This window comes from Microcebus murinus, chromosome X (genome assembly GCF_040939455.1).
Source record: "Microcebus murinus isolate Inina chromosome X, M.murinus_Inina_mat1.0, whole genome shotgun sequence".
In the NCBI taxonomy this organism is placed as follows: Eukaryota; Metazoa; Chordata; class Mammalia; order Primates; family Cheirogaleidae; genus Microcebus; species Microcebus murinus.
The window spans coordinates 66,663,426-66,688,676 of record NC_134136.1 but is presented as its reverse complement, the minus strand read 5'-3'; the positions used below and the strand labels follow the sequence as shown (position 1 = coordinate 66,688,676).

The 25,251-nt window shown below is 36.9% G+C and overlaps 1 protein-coding gene across 4 annotated transcripts in view; it reads left to right on the top strand.

Annotated features, from left to right (window-relative positions):
• Positions 1 to 24,309, top strand: part of MCF2 (MCF.2 cell line derived transforming sequence) — a 59,675-nt gene extending 35,366 nt beyond the window's left edge. Inside the window, exons 13-25 of one of the 4 annotated variants that reach the window (XM_012782509.3) lie at positions 65 to 131; positions 832 to 947; positions 1,064 to 1,133; positions 2,984 to 3,076; positions 6,506 to 6,598; positions 7,412 to 7,537; positions 8,178 to 8,399; positions 16,426 to 16,518; positions 17,624 to 17,702; positions 18,310 to 18,376; positions 20,009 to 20,118; positions 21,303 to 21,415; positions 23,426 to 24,308. In XM_012782509.3, the coding sequence (XP_012637963.1) occupies positions 65 to 131; positions 832 to 947; positions 1,064 to 1,133; positions 2,984 to 3,076; positions 6,506 to 6,598; positions 7,412 to 7,537; positions 8,178 to 8,399; positions 16,426 to 16,518; positions 17,624 to 17,702; positions 18,310 to 18,376; positions 20,009 to 20,118; positions 21,303 to 21,415; positions 23,426 to 23,458 (1,282 nt within the window). In that variant the 3' untranslated portion in view covers positions 23,459 to 24,308. Of the gene's footprint in view, positions 1 to 64; positions 132 to 831; positions 948 to 1,063; positions 1,134 to 2,983; positions 3,077 to 6,505; positions 6,599 to 7,411; positions 7,538 to 8,177; positions 8,400 to 16,425; positions 16,519 to 17,623; positions 17,703 to 18,309; positions 18,377 to 20,008; positions 20,119 to 21,302; positions 21,416 to 23,425 lie in introns of all 4 variants that reach the window. The other 3 variants (XM_075999125.1, XM_012782512.3, XM_012782511.3) reach the window with 3 other exon arrangements.
• Positions 24,310 to 25,251: the final 942 nt, after the last annotated feature.

Below are 25,251 nucleotides of genomic sequence, written 5' to 3'. Positions count from 1 at the left end.
TAATAATTAAAACATTGCAATATAATTCTCACGTAATAAAATAAGTATGGTCTTATCATTTTAGCCATGTCCTAAATGAGCTGATACAGACTGAGAGGGTGTACGTTCGAGAGCTGTTTACTGTTTTATTGGTGAGTGACTCGAGTTATATTGTTCCCATCTTTTCCTAAATGATCCCTTGCTTCATTCATTAGAAAGAGTGTAGGGTAATCTATTTCTGTCTCCTCCCTCGGTTGTCACATGGCAGTAGTGGGCATTTCTTCTATTGTTTGAGGCTGCATGTTGGTTAAATGTGTATATTCAAGTTTTCCCTCAGTAGTGGGAATGATGGATTCAGAATTTATTACAGAAGAGAGAAGCTGTTCTCTTAGGGATACAGCAGATTGTTATAGTTATCCCCAGGGTGCTATTTAGAGATTATGATATAAAGAACTGAGAGTGGGATAATAGTATTCATTTGATAAAAATGTCATAATATTAATTTGGTCTGGGAAAACATAAAACAGATTGCCAGTTTAAGGAGAAGTTGATGACCTATAATATATTTTTTCATACTAGGATTCTATTTTGTTTCCTATACTACAAGTTACCCTGAAGGCCAGAGTTGTCACTTTATTCTGCCTGTTGAGTGGAAAACCTTGACTTCTTTGTCCTGCCTTCTAAAAAAAAAAGTCATGAATAACTTTGGGAAATAAGACATTTGAATGTTAAAATTCAAGTAACTTTACTCACAAATCCCCTATATATTCTGCTGTACTTATACCTTTGGTGGCCCAATCAAATGTGAATACAAATGTTTTTTAAATGCATAAATGTATTTATTTGGGGTAGGGCTATAGGGCAGAGATGGATAATCCAGAGATGTTTGATCTTATGCCACCTCTCCTGAGAAATAAAAAGGACATTCTCTTTGGAAATATGGCAGAAATATATGAATTCCATAACAGGTATGTAATTATTGAATCGAATATTTCTTTTTCATAAAATTATTTAAAGGGGTGTTGACCAGTTATTATATTGCACATGAAATCATATCATAGTTTTTTCTCTAAAATTTTCACAGCATTTTCATGAGCAGCCTGGAAAATTGCACTGACGCTCCAGAAAGAGTGGGACCTTGTTTCCTGGAAAGGGTTAGTTGAATTATTTATAAAAAAATATATAAATATGGGCCACTAAAATAGCAGCTGATTTATAAGTACAGATTTGGAGATAAGATGGATATTGTTTTTTATGTCTTTGTGTTTTAGAAACTTCACTCCAGCAAGCATTTAATGCCAAACCAAGTTATGTTGCAGAAACTGACACACTGGGGTACCCAGAGCATGCAAATGCCTGTTGTATTCTGTGTTATCAAATGCTTCGATGGCTCAGCTAATAACCACTAACCCCTGGGTGATCCTAGGAATCAAGGGACCATCCTGACTATGAAAATGTGACAGTTGGGATCATCTTAGCAAAATCATTCTGGGCTTGGTTAATTTTTTGCCTAAAAGATGCTTTGTTCTTCCTCTCTCATACATGGAGAGTTTTAGAATCGAATCTATTCTGGCTTTCAGCCACCAAGGCATCTATCCCAAGAACTTCACAAAAGTAGAGCTGTTGATTCTTCTTATTCAACAAAATCATTCAGGGAGGCGTATTACTCCATTTCCTAAGAGTGTGCTTAGTACAGTTGACATCCCAGGTTAGTGATCATCCTTTCCTCCATTAGAGTTTTCTCTTGGAATATTTTTTGCATATGCTTCCCTGCTTACCTAGTTCCTCCTCTTCCTGAAAGATTTGTTTTGTCTTGATTTGAGAATCAGTTCATAAGAGGAGATCACTGAAAGCTTCAAAATAGATATCTTATCCCAGAAAGTGTTTATGAAATGAGAATAAGGCTAAGAAAGAACTGTGTGTCATTACCTTTCTCAGTATGTTCTAACTTTAAACACATTTAAACTGTGATCAAATGCTTCCCTATCTTCCTCAAGAAACAGCATTTATATGCCCTTTGGATTCTATAGAACATTAATGTCTATATTCCTCATTGGAGATTTTACATTTACTGTGTATCTTTACATGTACACATGAATTCTTTCCCCAACTTGAAGGGAAGCCTTTAGAGCCAGGGTTCATATTGTATATATTTTTGTATCTGTCATAAAATTAGCAGAGTTCTTGGCAGCCAGTAGTAATTTAATAAATGTTTATTGATGATTTGTTCATTTATTCAGTAGCCATCTACTGAACACCTGCTATGTACCCAACACTGTGCTAGGCAATGTGGATGTCAAGCCCAAGACAATTTAGGTAAAAAACAGGGAAATCATTAACTGTGTATAGAGTTGCCCTATATTAGAGATATACAAAGGGCCCTAGATGGGCCCAGAAGAGGGGTATTTTACATAGACTGGGAGTATAAACAATGGCTTTATAGAAGAGATGGCTCATGAGGTGAATGTTAAAGAATAAGTAGGAGGTGAGGTGATTGCCCGTTAGGTGAGGGTCAGAGAAAGATGAAGAGAGAATAGCATGGGTGGATACCTACATGGGTTATGCTACAATTATAATGTCCCAGTGATAAACCAAGACTGCTGGCTCTGACTTGGAAGTTAGCTATAATAGTTCATTCACTAGAGAACGGAGGGACTAATGACATAGGAAAAATATATTTCTTGGTATCTTATTAACTCACAGTTATGAAAAAATAGTCTGTTTTTATAGATGAGACAGAGAAAACTTTTCTTCATCTAAGTGTCAGGTTTGGTAAGTGGAAGGTCTGATACTTCTTGGATAATTACGCATGCCTCCACCAGGTCCAATGAACATGCCATTCTTGGAATACAAAGAGGGCTTCTGACCAGCTGCCGGTACAGCAGGCCCTTTAGGCCACATTCCGTGGAATGCTTGGCCATACTTACTCTTGCTCAGCCTTTCTTGATGACAAAAGTTTATGTTCACAAATTGGTAATATGTTTGAATTTGCTGTTTATCACAGAAGGATGATTTTCAGATGTATGCAAAATATTGTCAGAATAAGCCCAGATCAGAGACGGTTTGGAAGAAGTATTCAGAATGCGCCTTTTTCCAGGTAAAATAATTATTGAAGTATTGGATATACTCTTTCTGGAAGATATTGGGATATTTCTTATTTATAAATTCATTTTCAACTTTAAGTTACATATGCATATAAGTTAAAGAGCTATTCTGGGCCGGGCGCGGTGGCTCACGCCTGTAATCCTAGCTCTCTGGGAGGCCGAGGCGGGCGGATTGCTCGAGGTCAGGAGTTCGAAACCAGCCTGAGCAAGAGCGAGACCCCGTCTCTACTATAAATAGAAAGAAATTAATTGGCCAACTAATATATACAAAAAATTAGCCGGGCATGGTGGCACATGCCTATAGTCCCAGCTACTTGGGAGGCTGAGGCAGGAGGATCCCTTGAGCCCAGTAGTTTGAGGTTGCTGTGAGCTAGGCTGACGCCACGGCACTCGCTCTAGCCTGGGCAACAAAGCGAGACTCTGTCTCAAAAAAAAAAAAAGAGCTATTCTGTCCTCCCCAAAACACATACACATGCACATAGGTACCCGTGCACACAAACACATACTTGCTGCTCCCTAGAGGTACCTGCTTTCAGTACTTTTAGCTACATCTTTTGGTATTTCCTTTCATATCTCCAAATGACATGCTTATCTTCCTCCTTTCTACCATGGAAGGGGAGAATTTAGCTCTCTTTCACTGATTTCCACCCCACTACCACATACAGAAATGTTTTTCTTCCAATGTAGTTAGATTGTAATTTTCATTAGATTGATATACAGTGTTAATTTATTAAGACTGTGTAATTTCTCGGCTCACATGAGTCATGTGGTATAGTCATGTGGTTGTTTTCCCTTCCTGTTAGTTTGCCTCGCAATTATCTTTTTACTCAGTTTTCTAGATTCTTATCTTTATTCTACTCTAACCTCTCCCAGTTGTGAGAGTTATAAAAATCTTCTCAGTAAATTTAAATACATTTGATTTTTTCTGAATTTCATCTTCTTGAAGGAATCTCTCTTAGAGTTTTCTTACCTGCTCATCTAGACTCACTTGGCCTGTTGCACAGCTGTCCTTTGGGAATCTTGGTGAATATCACCGTGGGGACTCTTTTCACTTGTCTGTTCCATAGGGTCTCCTGCTTCCTAGGTGCCATGTCTCCATCTTTCTTGTTTCTCTCTCTTGTTTGGTGGAACACAGCCTACAATAGTTTTACTGGGAAAGTGTGCACAAGAGATAAAAGTGTTTGAGAGTATATGTGTCTGCAAATGTCTTTATTCTACCTAACACTTGATTGCTAGCTTGGCTGGCTATAGAATTCTAGGTCAGTAATAATTATACTCAGAATTTTCAAAGTATTGCTCCCTTGTCTTCTAGCTTCCAGTGTTGCTGTTCAGAAATCTGATGCTATTTTGATTATTTTCCTTTGCAGGTGACCTTATTTTTGTCTTCTTAAAGTTTATGGGAACTTCTTTTATCCTGAGGGTTCGAATGTTGGCACTATTTTCGTCCATTATGCTAGTCTCATGGTGATCACTTTGAATTTGGAAATGCCTGTTCAGATTGACTCAGATTTTTTTTTTTATTTCCTCCATCCAATTTTCCCCATTCTCTCTTTCTGGAATTTCTATTGTACAGATGTTGGATATCCTGGACAGGTTCTCTAATTATCTTTTCGCTCTATTTTCCATTCTTTGTCATTGTCTTCTACTTTCTTGGATTTATAGTCCAGTCCTTCTATTCAGGGTTTCATTTCTGCCATTATATTTTTCATTTTGAAGAGCCCTCATTTTTTTTTTGTTCCCTCAATATTACTTTTAATAGAATTTTGTTTTCATTTTGTGAATTTAATATCTTCATTTATCTATTCAAAGATGATAATACAGTTTCCTTTTAAAAATGGCTTTCTTTTCCCTACATGGTTTCTGTTGCCTTCAATTTTTTTTTTTTTTTAGTTTTTCTCTTTTACTTCATTTGGTTCCTGTCACTCATCTTAGATGCCATCCTCAAATGTCTAGTGATATTTGTTTGTCTACTTACAGTAGGAGTAAACACTAGAAAGCTCATTGGAAGTTTCCAGTGAATGTGTGGGTTTATTGACCATGATCCTGTGGTTATATCACATTTTATTTATCCATTCATCAATTGATGGACATTTGTGTTTCCACCTTTTGGTTATTATGAACAATGCTGCTATGAAAGTTTTTGTACAAGTTTTTGTGTAGACATGAGTTTTCATTTCTCTTGGCTATATACCTGGGAGTAAAATTTCTGGGTCATGCGGTAACTCTATGGCTAACTTTTTGAGAAACTGCTGGACTGTTTCCAAAGTTACGGCACCATTTTACATTTCTACTAGCAGTGTATGAGGGCACTGATTGCTCCACAGCCTGACCGACACTTGTTATTATCTAATTACTTCTTAAAGACTTTCAACAACCATATTTTTTTGAACTTCACCTTTATCTCCCACTTTCAGAGGTATTTGCTCTATAATCCCTGAGTCTTTGTGGAGAAGAAGGACATAAATTGAATTATTCTTGGCTTTTCCCTCTGCCAACTTAAAATTCACTTTTCTCTAGTATGCTTAGTTGTTTACCACTTGCCAGTTTGGTTTCCAGTTTCTAAATTTTACTGAAGTTCTCCTTTCTCATTTTCTATGTAACTTTGAGTTCTTGCCTTTAAAAAACAACTTTCCCATCATTTTAGTTGGGTTTCACAGGTGAGGAGATCTAAGTGCATGTATCAGTCCACCATCTTTAACAATAAATTGATAAGTCTTGTTTGAATTAGATTGTATGTTGGATTTTATCCATATCCAGAGGAGGACCCTAGATCTTATTGAGGTATATCCTTCCTTAATCCCTTTTTGTTCTATACTTCCTGTACACACATTTCATCCTAACCAGCTCCATCTTGTCCTAATTATGGGTCCTACAGTGTTCCCAGGACCCAGTGTCATGACCCTTATATTAATAGTGGCAGTGGGCCAATAACTGGATGAAATATAGCATGAGTTGATGAGGGTTGTATGTTTTTTGTGATATTAAAAAATTTTGTTCTCATATCCACTCTGATTTATGTTCAGTACAACCTATTTCTTTTCTGGGCCTTGGCCTTTGGAGCTTAATCTTTTGTTAATTTTCTTAGATATATTGAAGAACTTTTTAATCATGTTAATGTAGAGTCATTCCTTGCTTTATCACCTTTTAAGCATTCCACATCAATGTGAATTTATATATGAAAACCTTTTAATCTTTAAGATGTTGGAATTTTCTATCTTCTAAATCCATAAAATGCTGTTTACTGTAGTTTCTCAGATATACTGTCTTATAATTTCTGTACCATATATACTGGTGATTTTTCTGATCAGTTTTCTTTGCGATTTAAGGAATATCGATGCATTGGGTTCAATCAGTGAACACTTGGCATTTTCATAGGTACATGTCCTAATTTAAATTTATTGGTAATTATCTTTCGATGACAGGAATGTCAAAGAAAATTAAAACACAGACTTGGTCTGGATTCCTATTTACTCAAACCAGTGCAACGAATCACTAAATATCAGTTACTGTTGAAGGTAATTATGCAAAACATTTGTTTCTTTCTTTAGTTTTTCGGGTCAGATATGGCAAAGCAATTTAAAAGGAAGTAGCTGACTAATAAGCACTAGAAATAGGTAGGCTCAATGACTGGGAGGACTGGATTTAGCAGTAGAATTAGTGCAGCATGTTCTTTCCATTCACTTTGGCTATGCACATGTCATAGGCATAGATGTTAGGCTGTGACTATCTTGAGTCTTAGCTATTTAATTCTTCATACAAGTTGTATTGATTTATGCATAATATTTTATGGAAGAACTTTTAATATTGTTAAGAACTAAACAAATATTTTTTTATAGTTTTGAGGCTGTCTTTCATATGGGCCTTCTCAATGAAAGAGGCAAATGACATTCCTTTAGTGTAACGTGAAAGGATGACTGAAATCTTGTGTTAAGTATAAATACAACATAGCTTGTTTTAAAATGTATTTCCATAGTGTTCTATGCTATATGCATCATGTAAAACAAATTATTATACGTAGAGGACAAAAAAAACCTGTATGATTGCATTAAAAACTAATCTCGAATGTATCTCAATAGCTATTATTCTTCAGCTCCAAAAGCATTCAATACCCTTTAATACTTTTCAGTCGCTATTCTACTTCTTTCCCGATTTTGACATTGTTATTAAAAATAGTATTAACTCAACAAAGAGCATATAAAAGAAATTACTCCAAAAAATGATATTATCTTTGGATTCCTGTTTGAAAGCATGTTAGTCAAAGCTTATTCATTTTTACCAGCTATTAATATCTGCCTAATATTGGTTTAATTCCTGACTTCTAATTACAGGAGCTATTAAAATATAGCAAAGACTGTGAAGGATCTGCTCAATTAAAAGAGGCACTTGACACAATGCTCGATTTACTGAAGTCACTTAATGACTCCATGCATCAGATCGCAATAAATGGCTATATTGTAAGTAGATATTAATAATTGTTGGAATTTTAGGGAGTAAGCAATATCAATAACCCTTTCCTCTGCTTCTGGAGCCAATTGAGAAATAAGGTATAAGAAACAGATAAATGGAGATCAAAATGTTAGCATTATTATTGATAATGCTAATTGGAGAATTGGCTTTAGATCAGCAGCCAAATGCATTTGTGTAATTCCCCTTGTCCTCAATAGCCTGCCCCCAAGTCTGGACCTCAGGAGAGACATATTGTCCCAGAATTGCTGCTTTCCCTGGTCCAGCATAGATAGGGAAAGAAAAGGATCACATCTTTAGAGCTTGTAGCCTTTTAAAAGATTAGCTCTACCCAGTGGGGAAAGCAATCAGGATTGAGGAAGCCATGGGGAGAGTTAGGCTAGCTGCAATACTGCCACATGGAGATTATGTGAAGCCAGGGAAAAGGAAGTTTCTTTTATCTTTCACCCCATAGAACTTTGTACATATGTGATGCATGTTTTAATATAAAAAGATAGAATGAATATATTTTTAAAAAACATAAATTATGCTTGAGAGTTTTAGTAGCTCAAGCTAAACACTAAAATGTTGATGTCAGAGATCGGAATGTAGCTCTGCTTTGTACTAATGGGTTTTCATTTTCCATTTTAGGGAAACTTAAATGAGCTGGGCAAGATGATAATGCAAGGTGGATTCAGCGTTTGGATAGGGCACAGGAAAGGTGCTACAAAAATGAAGGATTTTGCTAGATTCAAACCAATGCAGCGACACCTTTTCTTGTATGAAAAAGCCATTGTTTTTTGTAAAAGACGTGTTGAAAGCGGAGAAGGAGCTGATAGATACCCGTCATACAGTTTTAAGCACTGCTTGAAAGTAAGACACAATTTGAATTGTGTAATGTAATATTATTTCATGTGTGTATGCACATGTATCCCAGTTTGTACGCTTTTCTGTTTCAAATGAATGGGTTTTATACTTCAGTTGCACAGATCTTTGTATATAAAAAAAATCTTAATTAGAAGTCTTATGTAAAAGTCAGGTAAAGCAGAACTTCTCTACTTAAAATTCTTGAGAGTGAGGGAATGCATATAGGTTTGATAGAAATCAAATCCTTTCTTCTCTCACTACAATCCTACGCCTTGCCCCAGGGGTCCACTAGCATCCTGCAGAGCACAATTTGAAATTATGGGGAGTGTCCCAGGCTCCCCCAGGATCACTCTCCTACCAGTGATACTGGGTGGAATTCTTGATGGAATTCCAAGGAGCCTTTTGCCACAGGTGAGACATGGAGGAAAGAACATCTTCCTTTTCCTAAATGCAATTTAAAAATGGATAATATTTGTGCTTAGCATATTCCCAGCTTCCTTTCAGTGTCCTTCCTCCATTCCTTAGTTCCACCCTTCCTGTGTCCAAAGCCACATCCTTTTTATACCTGTCCTGTTGTATCCTTTGAAATTACTTTATTCTCTCATATAAATAAAACTGTCATTCTGTCTTAATATTAGTTTTGTATTAAAATGAGAGAAATATGATTTGAGGAAGTCACTGGCAACTGAGTGATACTTCCAGCTAGTTTTGCTGTTAGACAAGAGGAACTTCCAATTCACATGAGGCTGTATTTCATGAATTTGATTTTTTTATACTCAATGAATTTTATCTTTCAAGTCTTAAACTCTAAAATCAATATAACATTTGTTATAGAAAATTTAGAAAATAGAGAAAATTATTACCCTCAATTCCCCAACCACTATGACTTTATTTTTTTAAATTTCAGAATATTATAGGAGTACAAATGTTTTGGTTTTGTGGATTGCTCTTGTACTGCTTGAGACAAAGTTGTAAGTGTTCTCATCACCCAGACAGTGTACATTGTGCCTGTTAGGTATGATTTCACCCCTCTTCTCCCCTCCCACTTGCTTGATTTGCATTGAGTTTTACTTCCTACTGTGCTCACATGCTGTTCAGTTAGTTCCAATTTAATAGTGAGTACGTGTGGTATTTGTCTTTTCATTCTTGGGATACTTCACTTTAGAGAATGGTCTCCAGTTCCATCCAGATTGTTACAAAAGGTATTAATTCATTTTTTATGGCTGAGTAGTATTCCATGGTGTAGACACACACACACACACACACACACACACATACACACACACGCACACCACATTTTATTAATCCATTCATAAGTTGATGGGCACCTAGGTTGGTTCCACATCTTTGCAACTGTGAATTGTGCTTCTATAAACATTTGAGTGCTAATGTCTTTATTATAAAATGTCTTCTTTTTGCCTTTGTGTAAATATCCAGTAGTGGGATTGCTGGATCAAATGGTAGGTCTACTTTTAGTTCTTTGAGGTATCTCCATACTATTTTCTATAGAGATTGAACTAGTTTGCAGTCCCACCAGCAGTGTATAAGTGTTCTTTTCTCTCCATATCCACTTAAGCGTCTATTGTTTTGGGACTTTTTGATAAAAGCCATTCTTACTGAGGTTAAGTGATATCTCATTGTTGTTTTAATTTGTATTTCCCTGATGATTAGTGACCTTGAGCATTTTTTCATATGTTTATTGGCCACTTGTCTATCTTCTTTTCTGTTCATGTCTTTTGCCCACTTTTTAATGGGGTTTGATTTTTTTTCTTGCTGATTTGCTTGAGTTCTTTTTAGAATCTCATTATTAGTCTTTTATTGGATGTATAGCATGCAAATATTTTCTCCCATTCTGTAGGTTGTCTGTTCGCTCTAATGATTGTTTCCCTGGCTGTGCAGAAGCTTTTTAATTTAATCAAGTCCCATTTATTTATTTTTGTTGCTGCTGTGATTGCCATTGAAGTCTTCTTCATAAATTCTTTGCCTAGGCTGATATCTTTTTTTTTTCCAGAATATTATGGGTGCACAAACGTTTTGGTTGCATAAATTGCTTTTGTACCATTTGAGTCAAAGTTATAAGTGTGCCCATCCCCCAGATAGTGTGCATTGTACCTGTTAGGTGTGAATTTACCCATCCCCTTCTCTCCCTCCCACCTCCTTGATTTCCAATGAGTGTCATTTCCATATGTGCACATAAATGTTGATCGATTTAGTTCCAATTTAAGGGTGACTACATGTGGCGTTTATTTTTTCCTTCTTGTGATACTTCACTTGGAAGGATGGTCTCAGTGTTTGCTTGTCTGAAAACGTCTATTTCCTCCTCATATAAGAAACTTAGTTTTGGCCTGGCACGGTGGCTCACACCTATAATCCTAGCACTCTGGGAGACCGAGGCAGGTAGATCGTTTGAGCTCAGGAGTTTGAGACCAGCCTGAGCAAGTGTGAGACCCTGTCTCTACCAAAAATAGAAAAAATTAGCCGCGCATGGTGGCAAATGCCTGTAGTCCCAGCTACTCGGGAGGCTGAGGCAGGAGGATTGCTTGAGCCCAGGAGTTTGAGATTGCTGTGAGCTAGGCTGACACCATAGCACTCTAGTCCAGGCAACAGAGCAAGACTCTGTCTCAAAAAACAAAAACAAACCAAAAACCCCCTTGGTTTTGCAGGATATAAAATTCTAGGCTTGCAGTTGTTCTGTTTAAGAAGACTGAAGATGGGGCCCCAATCCCTTCTGGTTTGTAAGATCTCAGGTGAAAAGTCTACAGTTAGTCCGATGGGTTTTAGTTTGTAGTTTACTTGATATTTTCGGCTCATGGCTCACTGGAGTTCTTCCTTTGTTTTAATGTTGGCCAGTCTGATGAGCATGTGTCATGGTGATTGCCTTTTTGCAGTGAATCTCCCAGGTGCTTGTTGATCTTCTTGTACCTGGATATCTAAATTTCTAGCAAGATCAGGGCAGTTTTTTTCATTTATTCCCTCACATAGGTTTTCCAACCCTTGTGTGTTTTCTTCTTCACCCTCAGGTGCCTATGATTATTATGTTTGGCCTTGTTACATAATCCCATATTTTTCTTGTAGGCTTTGTTCATTTTATTTCTCTGTTCTTTATCTTTGACTGACTTGTTTAGTTTGAGCTCTGAGATTGTTTAGCTCTGAGATTCTTCTGTGTGGTCTAGTCTAAAAACTTTCCACTGTGTTTTGTATTTCCTTGAATGAATTTTTCACTTCTATAAGTTCTATTTGATTCTTTTTTAATAATTTGATTTTTTTTAGTGAATTTTCTTATTCATTTCCTGTATTTTTGTGGTTTCTTTGTGTTGGTTTTTCATTTTCTCTTGTATTTTGCTGAGTTTCCTTATAATCTAAATTTGGAATTCTTTATTATTTGATATTTTCGCTTTGGTTGGTATCCATTTGTAAAGGGTCATCATTTCCTTTTGGGGGTATATACTTTCGCTCTGATTTTTCATACTTCCAAAGTTCTTTGCTGATTCCTTCTTATGTGACCTTTTGATTGAGTCCTGTGGGTACTTACTGGGTCTGGCTTGTGGGCCTGTCCCCAGGACCCTGAAGATCAACCCCTGACTGTGCCAGGGAGGAGAGTGCTGGTCCCGAATTGCCTGTGGGGTGTTCAAGCAGGTTTGATAGTCCTCTCGGTTTGCCTTTGTCCTGCTGTCTTCACCTCTTCCTAGCACTGTGGATTGTGTTGGGTCCCCCAGCTTAATATCTGATATGACTGGTGGTACCTGTGAGTATGAATCAGTTATGCCCTGTTTGCTTGAGTTGGGTGATGCTATAATGAGCTATATAGTTGTTCTCCCTGTCATCGGTTAATGTTTGTGTGAAAGAGCCAGCTGCAGAGATGTTCTTTTGTCCCCATGGTCCCCCAGGTGAAGTACTTGAGTGCTCCAAGCTTTAGGAGAGATCCTGTAGCTACCAGGGTGTTGCTTGATCTCCACTACCACTGAGGTGGAGGGAGGTGTAAGGCAGTCCGTGGCTAGGTTGCAGGAGCCTAAAAGGCTTTGCAAACCCTTGGTGCTGCTCAGAAATTGCTTTTTTGGCCACTAGGGGAAGCTACTGGTAGGTGTATCAGGACAAGCTCTCCAAATCAGGAGGGCTGTTTACGGGGGAGGGGCCTAGTGGCTTGAGTTCTAAGGCCCCAGGCTGGCATCTTTCCACCCTTATCCAGTACCACAGTTTTTCTGCAGGGAGGGGTATACACTCCCCTAGTCATCACTCCTTGGACACCCACAGCACACTCCCGTCAGTTTAGTCCAGCTCTCACTACCTGAGTCCAGCTCTCAAACCTGTCCCTGGTCTGTGTGTCTGACCCACTATCGTGCATCTCTGCGAAACCAAATGTTGGTGGGCAGGGAGTACCATGATTGTGCACCCTATTCAACTACAAGTCCTCAAAGGAAGAGGTGTGAGCCCCACTATCTATGGGGATCTCAGCCTGGAGCACACGCCTGCTGGAGAGAATCAGCTGCTTGGTAACTTCTGGACTGAAACTGTTCTCCCTGTTATAATGAGTCAGGGGAGGGGCCGCAGCACCTGGTCAGCCTGAGCTCTACCTGTTTTCTCAGGTTGCAGTGGACAGGAGAGGTGTGGGGGAGGAAGTGTCTGGATGGGAGAAAGGTGGCACTCTGGCCTCTTGTGGCGCTTTCTTGGGGGAGCCTCTCATGGGCTGCCCAAACTCCTGGGGCTCTCTGGTTGACTCCACTATTCCTTATTTTCTGCCATGCCTGGGCTTATGGAGGGCGGAAAAGCCTTTAGTAAACTTAGTGTCCTGCTGCCCAACTGAGGCATGTAGGAGGGGAAGGGCATTTCCCCTTACCTTTTCACTGAGCTTCAAGCCTCTCTGAGTTTGATCTTCACTGATACCTTTTCCTTTTTATCCTCTTTCTTCTTGGCTTCACAGATTTTCTCTCTGTGGTTTCCAGCTATCTTTGTCATTTCTCTCTGTGACCCGCACCTAATCTGTGACTCTTCTCTCTTCTTTTTTATCCCATATCTTGCCTTCCCACTGGAATGGTTGGACAAGTCATGTCTTTGGTCAGCCATCTTGGACCTGAATTTTTCCACTATCATTTTAGTCATTTTTCATGAGTGTGTTCTTTCATAGTTGTCATCACCAGTATATTTGAGAGTTGATGAAATTTTCAACAGCAGTTACAAATAGGACAGGCAATATATCCTGAGATAGGCCTGAGGTGTTTGTCTTAGGAGGCTACCAGATAAGCAGGCCCTGATTTTGATTGTTCCAATAGGTTCAGCAGCCCCTAGCTGTTCCTGACAATGTTCCTCCTCAGGGTCAGGTGAGGAGGAAGTAGCTTTTCCTATTATCTATTTTCCCTGCTTCACTTCTGAACGTACAGTAGCTTCACAGCTTCTTTAAAACTCTTGAATGTTTTCATCACAGTTGCCCAGTTGCTTCTTTGATATTAGCAGTCCACCTCTCAACTCCTAAATCTCTAAGGGTCTTTCATGTCGTGGTTGAGAACCAAGAACTTGCAGGATTCAGATCTCTTGCTGTCTATATACCTATTCCTTGGGAGGAAGGTATTTTACCTTCATAGACATGTTTAACCCAAATTCATTTGATTTACATTTTACATGTGGGTGACCTAGTTTCTATAGTATTGCTAATTTGTATTGATTTTTTATTTTACCTTTAATTTGTCACCATGGTGGGCATGCCAACAGAATGTTTCCCGAGTACATTAAGGTAAGGAGGGACGAGTGTGAGGTGATGAAGTCATGAGAATTGAAACTACAATGATATCATGGAAACAGGGTGGGAGATATGAAAAACATTTCAATGGAAGGTAGACAGATGGGCTTGGTGACTTACTAGATAGAGGAAATAAATAATATCTGACATTTGAAGGAAGAAAATCTGGTTCTTTTTGGTTCCCCAATAATACCTAGCATCCTTAATAAAAAAGATTAGTGATACCTATAAGGCTTTGGACCAGGATTCCTGGGAAAACAGTGATGTTGCTGACTGACAAAGATGAACATTAGGATATTTCTTAGTGCTCGTTGTGCTTATGTCCTCATGTTTACCTATCATGAGAATTTAGCATTAAGCAATTACTAGCATTATTAGTCAGTGTGTAACTTAACAATTAGGGTTGTTGGTTTTGAAATCTTACCCTTTGGTAGAGAGGATCATCACAGATACTCTACTACTGAGCAACTTCTCTCTCAGTTTAAATGGACTCTGGTCTTGACTGCATCATAGCATTCCAGGCTGGATTCCCATGGCCTGGCCATGTACTTTCTAATGACTATGTGCTGTATTTTAAGTCAGCCGCTTATATGCAAAGAAAGGCCCTAAGGTCACAGTTAAACAGATGGAGATTTAAGTTCTTCAGATTGCTCAGTTCATATGTTTATTATTATCTATTTTTTAATTTAACAAGCATGCACATAGTGTTATGTGCCAGATATAATGATTAGATTTCCAGGAAACTAAAAAATTTTCATTTAATCAGTAATGATGTGCTATATGTTTGCAATGAAAAATAGTAAAATTATTGCAGTTCAAATAGGGGAAAGAATAGAAAGCAAACGCATACTTTTAAAACCTTATTATACAACTTAAGCATTTCATATACACTATTTAATTTTTTATTTCAAAATTTTAAGAGGTGCTATTTTTATATCAACTCTATTAAATAGGTGTTCTTCCCATTTTATATAGTTAAGGAGACTGAAGTTTAGAAAAGTTAAGTGACTTGCACCAAGACACATAGCTAGTGAGTGCTAGAGATGGAATTGCAACCCAGGCCTCTCTAACTCCAAAGCCTGTGTGCTTTACAGTTTGTCATGCAGGTACACTAAAAGCCCAACTTCACTGCTATGTGATTCATCCATGTAACCAAAAACCACTTGTACCTTTAAATCTGTTGAAATAAAAAAAAAATGAAAAAAGACAAACCCATATAATGAAATAAAATTAGTTTTTAAAAAGATTGATTATGAGATGACTATTTATCTTAAATTCTGATATTTGAGCAGAAATATGTTAGAGTTGTGGAGTAAGAATATAAAAATGTTTTGGGACATTCTAAAAGTAACTTCTGACTACATTCAGGGTGGATGTCACAGGCTCTTTCATTAATAAGTTACATTTCATTTCTAAGCACAATCACTTTCCTTCTTGGTATAAGGAACTCACTAGAACTACTTTCAACGCTTATCAGCTCTAATTAGGGTCATTTGGAGGGCTCATAATTGGAACAGAGAGTGAGATATTCCTTTACATAAATAGATAGGAATTGAAAGAAAAGAGGAAAGGTAGAAAGGAACTACAAAAAATGTGTACAAGGGAGTGAAATATCTCAAAGTGGAATTAACCAAGCTATTAGCAGCAAATGATGAAAGAAAATGGAAGAGTTAATACTTTGCACAATTATATGGAGGAGAAGAAAAGCTGTGGTAAGGGAGAGAGATTGCACACAAAAGTTTCACTGACTACAAGGAGGCATCACATTCTCATGACAGATAGTTTTCTAGAGAGGCTGAGGGATTGGTGGAAATAGATTCTTGTGTACTAACTGGTTCTCCCTTGTCCCATAAATTGTCTGTTTATTACTTGCAGGGCATCTATCAAGATAAGCAATACTTTTTAAGATTAAATGATCTGGCAAATAATTATTTTAAATAAGTTAATTTGGGGTGGCTTTTTTCACTGATGTTTAATTCTGTGTTTGACACAATTTGTTTTAATAGTATAAGTTAATTTTTACAGAATTGAATCATAGATGGGTTACTTAGATGTTCAGATTTATAACATTTGTGCCAATCACTGGAATGTAACATGCAATCTGAACTATAAAGTGCATCATTCAATGAAAAACTTTAAATACTCTTATCTATGATTGTACTTATCATTTCATACTCATTCAATATAAAATGTGTATTTTGCCCAAGTTGGAAATTCTGTTTCATTTAGAAAATGATGGGATAAATTTAATGTAATTTCATAGTCAAAATGCTTATGAAAATTTTGACGTATTTATTATAGATGGATGAAGTTGGAATCACTGAATATGTAAAAGGTGATAACCGCAAGTTTGAAATCTGGTATGGTGGGAAAGAAGAAGTTTATATTGTCCAGGTTGGTCATTTAAGAATTCTTTTAGAAACCAGAACTTGCATTAAGATTCAAAAGTCTGAATTTACAAACAAAAATAATTTTAGTCACACATCACAAACTTCCATTCCTTTTATGTAGGTCACTAAGATATTATTTGAATATTCTTTGTGACGTATTAAAATATTTTTTCTGGTAGCACATGTTTCCTTTAAATTGAGATATACCTGTGGTATTCTCTAGGGCTTCAAGTTTTCACAACTACGCTAGGAGACTTATCAACTAGTGCAGACAGCTTGGCAGGTACTTCTCTGTCCCTGTCAAGTTTACAGAGTTATGGAATTATAACCGTTCTCATTTCCTCATGTGCTCAACATTCACACGGTACCTGATTACAAGACAGGGGCATGTGATAATTTAGACTTGCTCCTTGCTTTTAAAGAACGTGAGTAAGGCCCTGGCCAGATGTGCTATAAGGTCCAACTTGTTTTCAGGAAAGGGGAGAGGAATCAGAACATTTCAAGAGGATGTTGTGATTTCAATAAATATTTGTATCACAACCTGTGTATTTGCTGTCATCTGTTGAAAATGTTCTGTGTTTTTTGTTTTAATTCTGTATAGGTAACTACAATCCATAGAAACATATATTCTTGGTTTGCTTAAGATACAATACTTGGTATCATTTAACAAACTTATCTTGTAAGTAGTGGGAGGATATTGAAGGAGGCTTTCATGTTATCAGTCACTAAGATTATTCTGCAATAGATTATCTTTTCAGAACTAGTAGAGCTTGTTTTATTTTATTAAAATTAAACATAAAAATATTTATATTTTAAAAAGAAGCCTCCTGCAAAGAAAAAATAAGTGGAATTATAGTTCACATTTTCACATAAGCATTACCATTCCATTATTTAAGGGCAATTTAAAAATAGTTTTGACTATATTATTTCATCTAATCTGATGGTTAATGATTTTATTCTTAGAAATTTTAAGAATCAAAAAGTTTGACTTTGATTATTGTGTTTTAGGGAGTAGATTATGTTAGATATACTTAATTACATTTGTTTTATTATAGAGCATCCATTTCAAAAGAAAACGTGTCCCCTCTTTCCTTCTTTTTGATCTTTAGGCTCCTAATGTAGATGTAAAGATGTCCTGGGTAAAAGAAATAAGAAATGTTTTGCTGAAGCAACAGGAACTTATGACAGGTAAATTCAAGCATGCATTCTTCAGAACAAGTAGTATAGTAACAGCTCATTAACTCAATTTTGTGTTGATTTTTGCAGGGAATGGGGCTTATATTTACTTTATACTATTTATAATGAAAGGGTTTGGTAAACTAGTAGGAGATTGAGATTCAGAGGGTTGTATAAACTAGTTTGGAGAATGAACTTTACACAAGAAAATGAACCCTGTTGTTTGAGAAGCAACACAGTGAACTGGCTATTAATTCCCAGTCCTTCCCAGGAGATGACTGCTTAGCACCTCAAGTAATCAGTGCTTGATAATATTGGGATGAGAGCTAGTCCCAGTTCTAAACTTGGACATCTTGAATAAAATATTACATGGTTTGGACCTTTCCAAATTCCAACTTCATATGGTTCTTCCTTCTGGTTATTTCAAATCAGTGAGGGTTAACTCTAATGGCAATGATGTGTGTGTGTGTGTGTGTGTGTGTGTGTGTGTGTGTGTGAGAGAGAGAGAGAGAGAGAGAGAGAGAGAGAGAGAGAGAGAGAGAGAAAGTCATTGGCCTTCAAGGAAGTAAGAAGTCTAGCTTCTGGATAATGCTTATATAAGCTTTGTTTTATTTCATAGTTAAAAAACAAAAGCAACAGAATCAGTTAACAGAACAGGATCAGCTTTCTCCTCAGCAGAATGATGGGTAAGTGATTATTCTTTGAGAAATGTCACTCCTGAAATCTTCTGTTTTCTGTATGTAACATGAAACAGTGTAATTAAAGTATCTCAGACAAAAAACATTAGTAATTTTAGCAATAATTCATCCAATTCCGTAAACACATATTTTTCTCAGTTCTAGCCTTGTATTGTAGCCTGATAGTCCCTAACTACCCCATGGCCTGATTTTTAAACATGATTACAAATGCTTTGTTTTAAACATGTCATTGGAATAGTTGCATGTAGGCAGACAGGAAAGGTGGCTGCACTCATGGCTTTCTCTTAAAAGTATTTTTGGTCACCTTTGATTTAATTAGAGAAAGAGAGTTGTAAGAATATGGGAACACTGCAGATGAAAGACTGGCTCACCGCTTTGTAGTCCCTTGATGGAGACCACTAGTTGCTGACTTGACCTCTCTTTCTATGCAGTTGAAGAGAAAATATGGATCTTGAGAGGGAACTGAGTCTAGACACACCAGGAAGTCTTTAAGAAAGGCAGCAGTCCGGCCGGGCGCTGTGGCTCACGCCTGTAATCCTAGCTCTTGGGAGGCCGAGGCGGGCGGATTGCTCAAGGTCAGGAGTTCAAAACCAGCCTGAGCAAGAGCAAGACCCCGTCTCTACTATAAACAGAAAGAAATTAATTGGCCAACTGATATATATATATAAAAAAATTAGCCGGGCATAGTGGCATATGCCTGTAGTCCCAGCTACTCGGGAGGCTGAGGCAGAAGGATCACTTGAGCCCAGGAGTTTGAGGTTGCTGTGAGCTAGGCTGACGCCACGGCACTCACTCTAGCCTGGACAACAAAGTGAGACTCTGTCTCAAAAAAAAAAAAAAAAGAAAGGCAGCAGTCCTATATGATAGCACACCACTGCTGGTTTAGAGATGTGGTCTTTGTATTCTGCCTCTAGAAATTTTAAAAGGTGGAGTTTCCATAGTACATTTGCATATATGCAGAAAGAATTCCCAAACTGATTCCAAAGGCCTGGCACAGAGATTCACCATACACTGTGTGCTTGCTATAGGGATTATTGAATGACTTATTAGAAATAACATATTTTCCATTGCTGCACATCATTTTTCTGAGGTATCTAAAATCAGATGCAACGTGGTGGTTCATTTGTAGCTTTAGAAAACCATTTAAAGGTCACGGAGAAAGTCTTTATCTTCTAGGGTTCACGATACTCAATCTTTTATCATATAGGAGTAAAGTCTTTAGATTTCATGCAGTAATTGACTTAGTAGTAGCTGATGCACACTCAGCAGTATGAATCAGTTGAAGGTTTCATCTTCATTTATACACTCCTTACCTAATTTGTTAAGGTTAGAAGTCTGCAGAGCAACAGAGGTTTTACACAGTATACCTGCTTTAGGTCTAGAAGGGAGTAGTTTTTTCCTCACATAATAAAGAGAGAACTTGCCAGCTTGGATCCTGGGATTTAAGCTTTGGTATATTATAAGCTATTGTCACACAGACCTAAATAGGGAGTATCAGCTGTTTGGATTCTCAGAGCATGTTTTTAACACATGGGATTGGTGAAAAAAATACCATTTTACATTTCTTTTTACTCTTCAACTGTACAAAAGCTTACTTATTTTTATACATCACTCTTTCAGAAAGCAGCAGGGAACTTTTATAAGTGTCGAGGAAACCGAATCAGAACACACTAGTGCTATGGTGGAGGTCTGTGAGGCAATCGTGTCAGTTCAGGCAAAAGCAAATACAGGTATGTGTCATGGTCATCCCAAGATGAGATTCATGGCTGTGCATCTGTCATTGTAAATTTGGAAAATCTACTCATCTGGTCTTTTTGTATAAAGAAAATAAAGTTTACCCGTTTTTATAAGGCTTTCATGTCTTGCATATGCAAGACACTCTGGTGGGCACTACAGAACAGTGGTTGTGAAAGTATCGTTCCTGGACCAGTGACATCAGTGTCCCTTGGGAATTTGTATGGAAGGCAAATTCTTTGGCTCCACCCCAGACCTTCTGAATCAGAAACTCTGGTAGTGAGGCCCAGCCACCTGAGTTTTAACAAGCTCTCCAGGTGATTCTGATGTATGCTCAAGTTTGGGAATCCCTGCTGTAGAGGATATAGAGATGAAGAAAACACATATGCTGGCTTTAAGGAACGCATGCTTTACTTACCCCCTTGGTTTAATGAATAGAGAAGAGTCATTTGTAGCTGGAATATTTATTGTTCCTATGTGAATTATATTTGAAATGATTTTAAACAATTTATTTAATTCAACATATATTAACATAACATGACCTGTATGCTGGGAATTATGCAAAGTGCTGGGCACACAGTCTAATTAGGATACACTCAGATGTCTCATGAAGCTAGGAGGGTGGAAAGATAGTTCAGTAAACAATTAAAAGTATATTGGGTGTTATAGCAGGGAAGTACGAAGTACTATAGAAGTATATAATGGGATTACCTAAACAACTCTAGGATCAACAGCATAGACATCTCTGGAGAAATGCCTAGCACAGTGCCTGATACTTAATACTTAAATATGATTGCTCTTAACCTTAAAGAATTCTCCACAAGTTGAGGAGAAGCAACTAAGTTGCAACTCAGTTTTCAGTTATCCACTTAAGGGTCACTTCCCCCAAGTCACCTATGCTTTGGCCTTCAAAGCAGTACAGAGAGAGTATAGATAGTATTAATGCCCTCATTTGACAGGTGAGGACACCAAGTTAAAGAAAGTTGACATGACTTTTCCAAGATTTTATGAAGAGTTTAATGTGACCAGGATGAGATTCTATTAATTTGCTGGTTACATTTGATTGCTTAATCCAATTTTTTCAAATTCAATTTTTTAAGTATTATAGTTAGTTTTACTTCTTACCTTGTGGTAAACTAGTACCATTAAGTAACTGCCACACTCCACGTTTTTCTTATAGTTTGGACTGAGATGTCACAATCTGCAGAAATCCCTGAAGAGCCTGAGGAATGGTCAAGCAACTATTTCTACTCTACTTATGATGACAATGAAGAAGAAGATAGGCCCCTAATGGTTAGTAATGATATATTACATTAAAACTCTTCAGGCAGTTTTATTGATGAAATAGGTAGAGCCCATAGCAGCAATCTTTAGTCAGTATCCTTGAGGTCATTAGGAGTATTCCATGGCCAAACAATTTGAAACAAATCTAATTATGAACATTCAGGAAACACTTCTCTCTTTAAGTAGAACTTCTCTGACCTATACATGGAGCTTCTTCTGAAGTTGGTGAAATAGTCAATATTTCCAAATCTCTATAAATTCACCTAATTTATCTTTAGTTGAGCTTCACCACTGTGGTTTCCATCTAGGCATGTGAAATAAAATTAGAGAACAAAGGAATTTCAAATATACTTTAAAAATCAGTTTAAATTCCAGGTTACAAAATATAGGAAATAAACATTACACATTAAAAACTGTTTAATAACATCTGGGGAATATATTTTAGTGGTTTCTCAAAAAATGTGCTAATGATTTCGAATCTCAACATATTAGTGCAGGAGGTCGCTTTAGAGTAGAAGTAAATGTTTTATAGAAGAAATAGTTTGCAAGTTGTTAGGATACTGGTGGGTTATTTGAGGGGAGTTAGCACTGTTTGGGGGTAAATCCCTACATTTCTAAAGTCAACAGCTTGGAGTGGGGGAATGATGCTTGGTACTGAACTGCTCCTTGGTGCCCTTCAGAGGAACCAATTCAATTTGACAGGTCTGTTGGTGTAAGAGAATAATGACATGGATGATCACAAAGCTGCACGGCATTGACTCTGCAATGTTTTCTTTAAAAAAGTAACAGATATCCTTTCTTCTAACAATGTGATGACCATAATACATATTTGTATGGTAGTTTATAGTTTATCAGGTGATTTCTCAATATCACAGTATAAGATAGGGTAGGCTTTAATGCCTCCAGTTGACAGAGGAGGAAACTGAGACTTGGAGCTGGTAAGAGATTTATTCTGAGTTAATTGTCTAGACCAGCAGTTCTCAAACTTTTTAATGAAAGAAGCCTTTACATTTTTAAAAACTGAGAACCCCAAAGAACTCTGGTTTATGTAGGTTACCTCTGTTGATATTTACCATAGTATACAGTAAAACTAAGAAGTACATAATTTTTGATTTATTCATTTACAATATTAATAAACCCATTGTAAGTTTATATAAACAGAATTTTTGATAAAAAGTTACATTTTTCAAAATAAAAATTAATGAGAAGGGTGGTATTTTAAATACTTTTGTAAATCTCTTTAATATTTGGCTTAGTAAAAGACAGCTGAATTCTCACATCTGTTTTTGCATTCAACCTGTTGTGCTGTTGCACATCAGATAGCTTCTAGAAAACTCCACCATACACTTGTGAGAGGATGAGACTGAAAAAGACAAATAATGTCTTAATGTACATTGACCTTGGAGACCCTTTGAAAGGGTATCAGGAACCCCCAACTAGTCTCCTATGCTTTGGGAACCACTGGTTTAGACTAATAAAAAGAAGTAAATTTCCTTAATGTTATCTGAGAATGGGTAGTTGCTCAGATGTGAGAAAAAAGTCAGAAGAAGCCAGTTTGTGTTTAAACATTTGCTGTAGATGATCTATGAAGGGATTGTCAAGAACTCAGTCTTTTTTTATTTCAAAATATTAAGGGAGTACAAATGTTTTTGTTACATAGATACTTTTTATAATGCTTATTAACATCAGGGCTTTTAGGGTGCCCATCACCTGAATAGTGAAGAACTCAATCTTAAGCATTTTTCCAGCTATGGTATCATAAAATAAAGTACATAAGCAAAATTGATTAATGGTTTAATAACAGGGTATGGAAATGTAGAAAACCTATTAGTTTTTCTCCCTTCTTCTAATAATTATCTGAGTTGTGCTACAAATGTAAACATACAAAAGAGCAATACAGTGCATTTCATATACCTCCCTCCCTGCCCCAAAAAGAAGGGACTAGTGACTCTTTTGGCCTCACTTTATCAAGTTATCAAGTTAAAAACTAAGCAATAATGGGTACTGCTTCCCTTGTAGAAACCCGTGTCAGAGATGGCTCTCCTATTTTGATGAAGCTACTATGCAAATGGCAAGTAGCTCTTTCCTGCCTGCTCCTCAGCCTATTTGGAAAAAGTACTGCTCAAAAGACGTTCAGCCCAAATGATGTGGATGTTGTTTTCAGGTTAATTCCCCTGGACACACAAACAATCAACAGCACATAATTATTTCTTTTGTTTCATTTTATAAAAATTTTAATTATACTCTTTCCTTTTAAAATCATGTATTCAATGTGTAAGATATTGTGCAGGAAAGAGTCCCATCTCAGAATACTTTTGGACTTGAAAATAATTTCTTTATCTATTTTATAACCAAATGCAATCAGTGTGCCTTGTATTATTTAGCTTATTAATGAATTAAGTTAAAATTCTGGCTGCAAAATGACTAAGGTCAAGTAAAGCACAACATTAGGCTTTAATATGCTTTAATTGGACCCAGAGCTTTTGTGCCCATTATTTTAACCTGTGTAAAACAATGCAAAGCCCAGAAATTATTTTGGGGGCGTGAGTAAATTTTGTTCAGGGCAACTGTCTTTTGTATGTGCCAATATAAAATTTTCATGAAAATAGTTTATAAATAAGAGTATTTAAAAATTAATATTTTCATGCTTGTTTTCTCTGGATTTATGCTTATAATTCATGTAACAAATTGTGCTCTATTATTTTCTGTACATTTCACGTTGTAATTCTCTTTTTTCAAATAAAAATTAATTCTTCAGGTTAAATAAACATATGTTCTGCTCTTTTTTTTTCATCACAAACTGCTCCATGACTGTCTGTCCCTGCAAAGCTGCAGCTACCACATTTGCCTTTGAAGTAAAGAGTGAATTTTTCATGTCACAGAGCAGGCAGTTATACAAGTAGTTTTGCAGTCAAGTTTGTAATGTAATTTTTCAAAACAACTTTATAGTCTCCAGGCAAATATAAAGAAAGTCCTAGCAGACTGCAGGAAGAGAGGCTCAGAAGATCTGATTAGAAATGGAGATGTCATTCAGCTTCTCCATGAGGATGCTGAGGGTCAATGGTAGGTACGTTTGCAATGCTGTGATGATCTCCAGCTGGAGCACATAGATAGCTAATCCAATCATCTGCTTTATCTGTATCTTTGTTATACAGTCTCCAAAAGCAGAAATATCACAACAATGGCTTTCATTTTCATTGCTTCAGCCATGCTTGTATAGCTCACTGAAAGGAACATTAACCTTTGGTGAGTGAAAGATGCTTTGAAAGAATGACACACTATGTGTGTGCATGTTCTTTTGTGGTTTACCTTGGGCTCAGATGTTTTAGCTGGTACATCTGGGCTTTGTAATGGCTACAGATCACATTCTATTTGGTCATTTAAGTCTTTCATTAACCACATATTTAATGAATGTCTCTACTATGTGTCAGGGACCATGCTTTGCTACTTGACAACATAGCCACACTTCTCTATCAGTTAAAATATTGACTTTTTAGTCTTATCATTCATTCTACCTTTATGCTTTGACTTTTTGTAGCACCAATTGCAAAGATGATTCTGGCAAATATATTGTTTAATTATGAGAGAACCTAAAGCAGGAAGGAAATATTGTTTGGAGGAAGATTGAATGAAGTTTCCATAATTCTTTTTTTTTTTTTTTTTTTTTTTTTGAGACAGAGTCTCACTTTGTTGTCCAGGCTAGAGTGAGTGCCGTGGCGTCAGCCTAGTTCACAGCAACCTCAAACTCCTGGGCTCAAGCGATCCTCCTGCCTCAGCCTCCCGAGTAGCTGGGACTACAGGCATGCGCCACCATGCCCGGCTAATTTTTTTTTTATATATATATC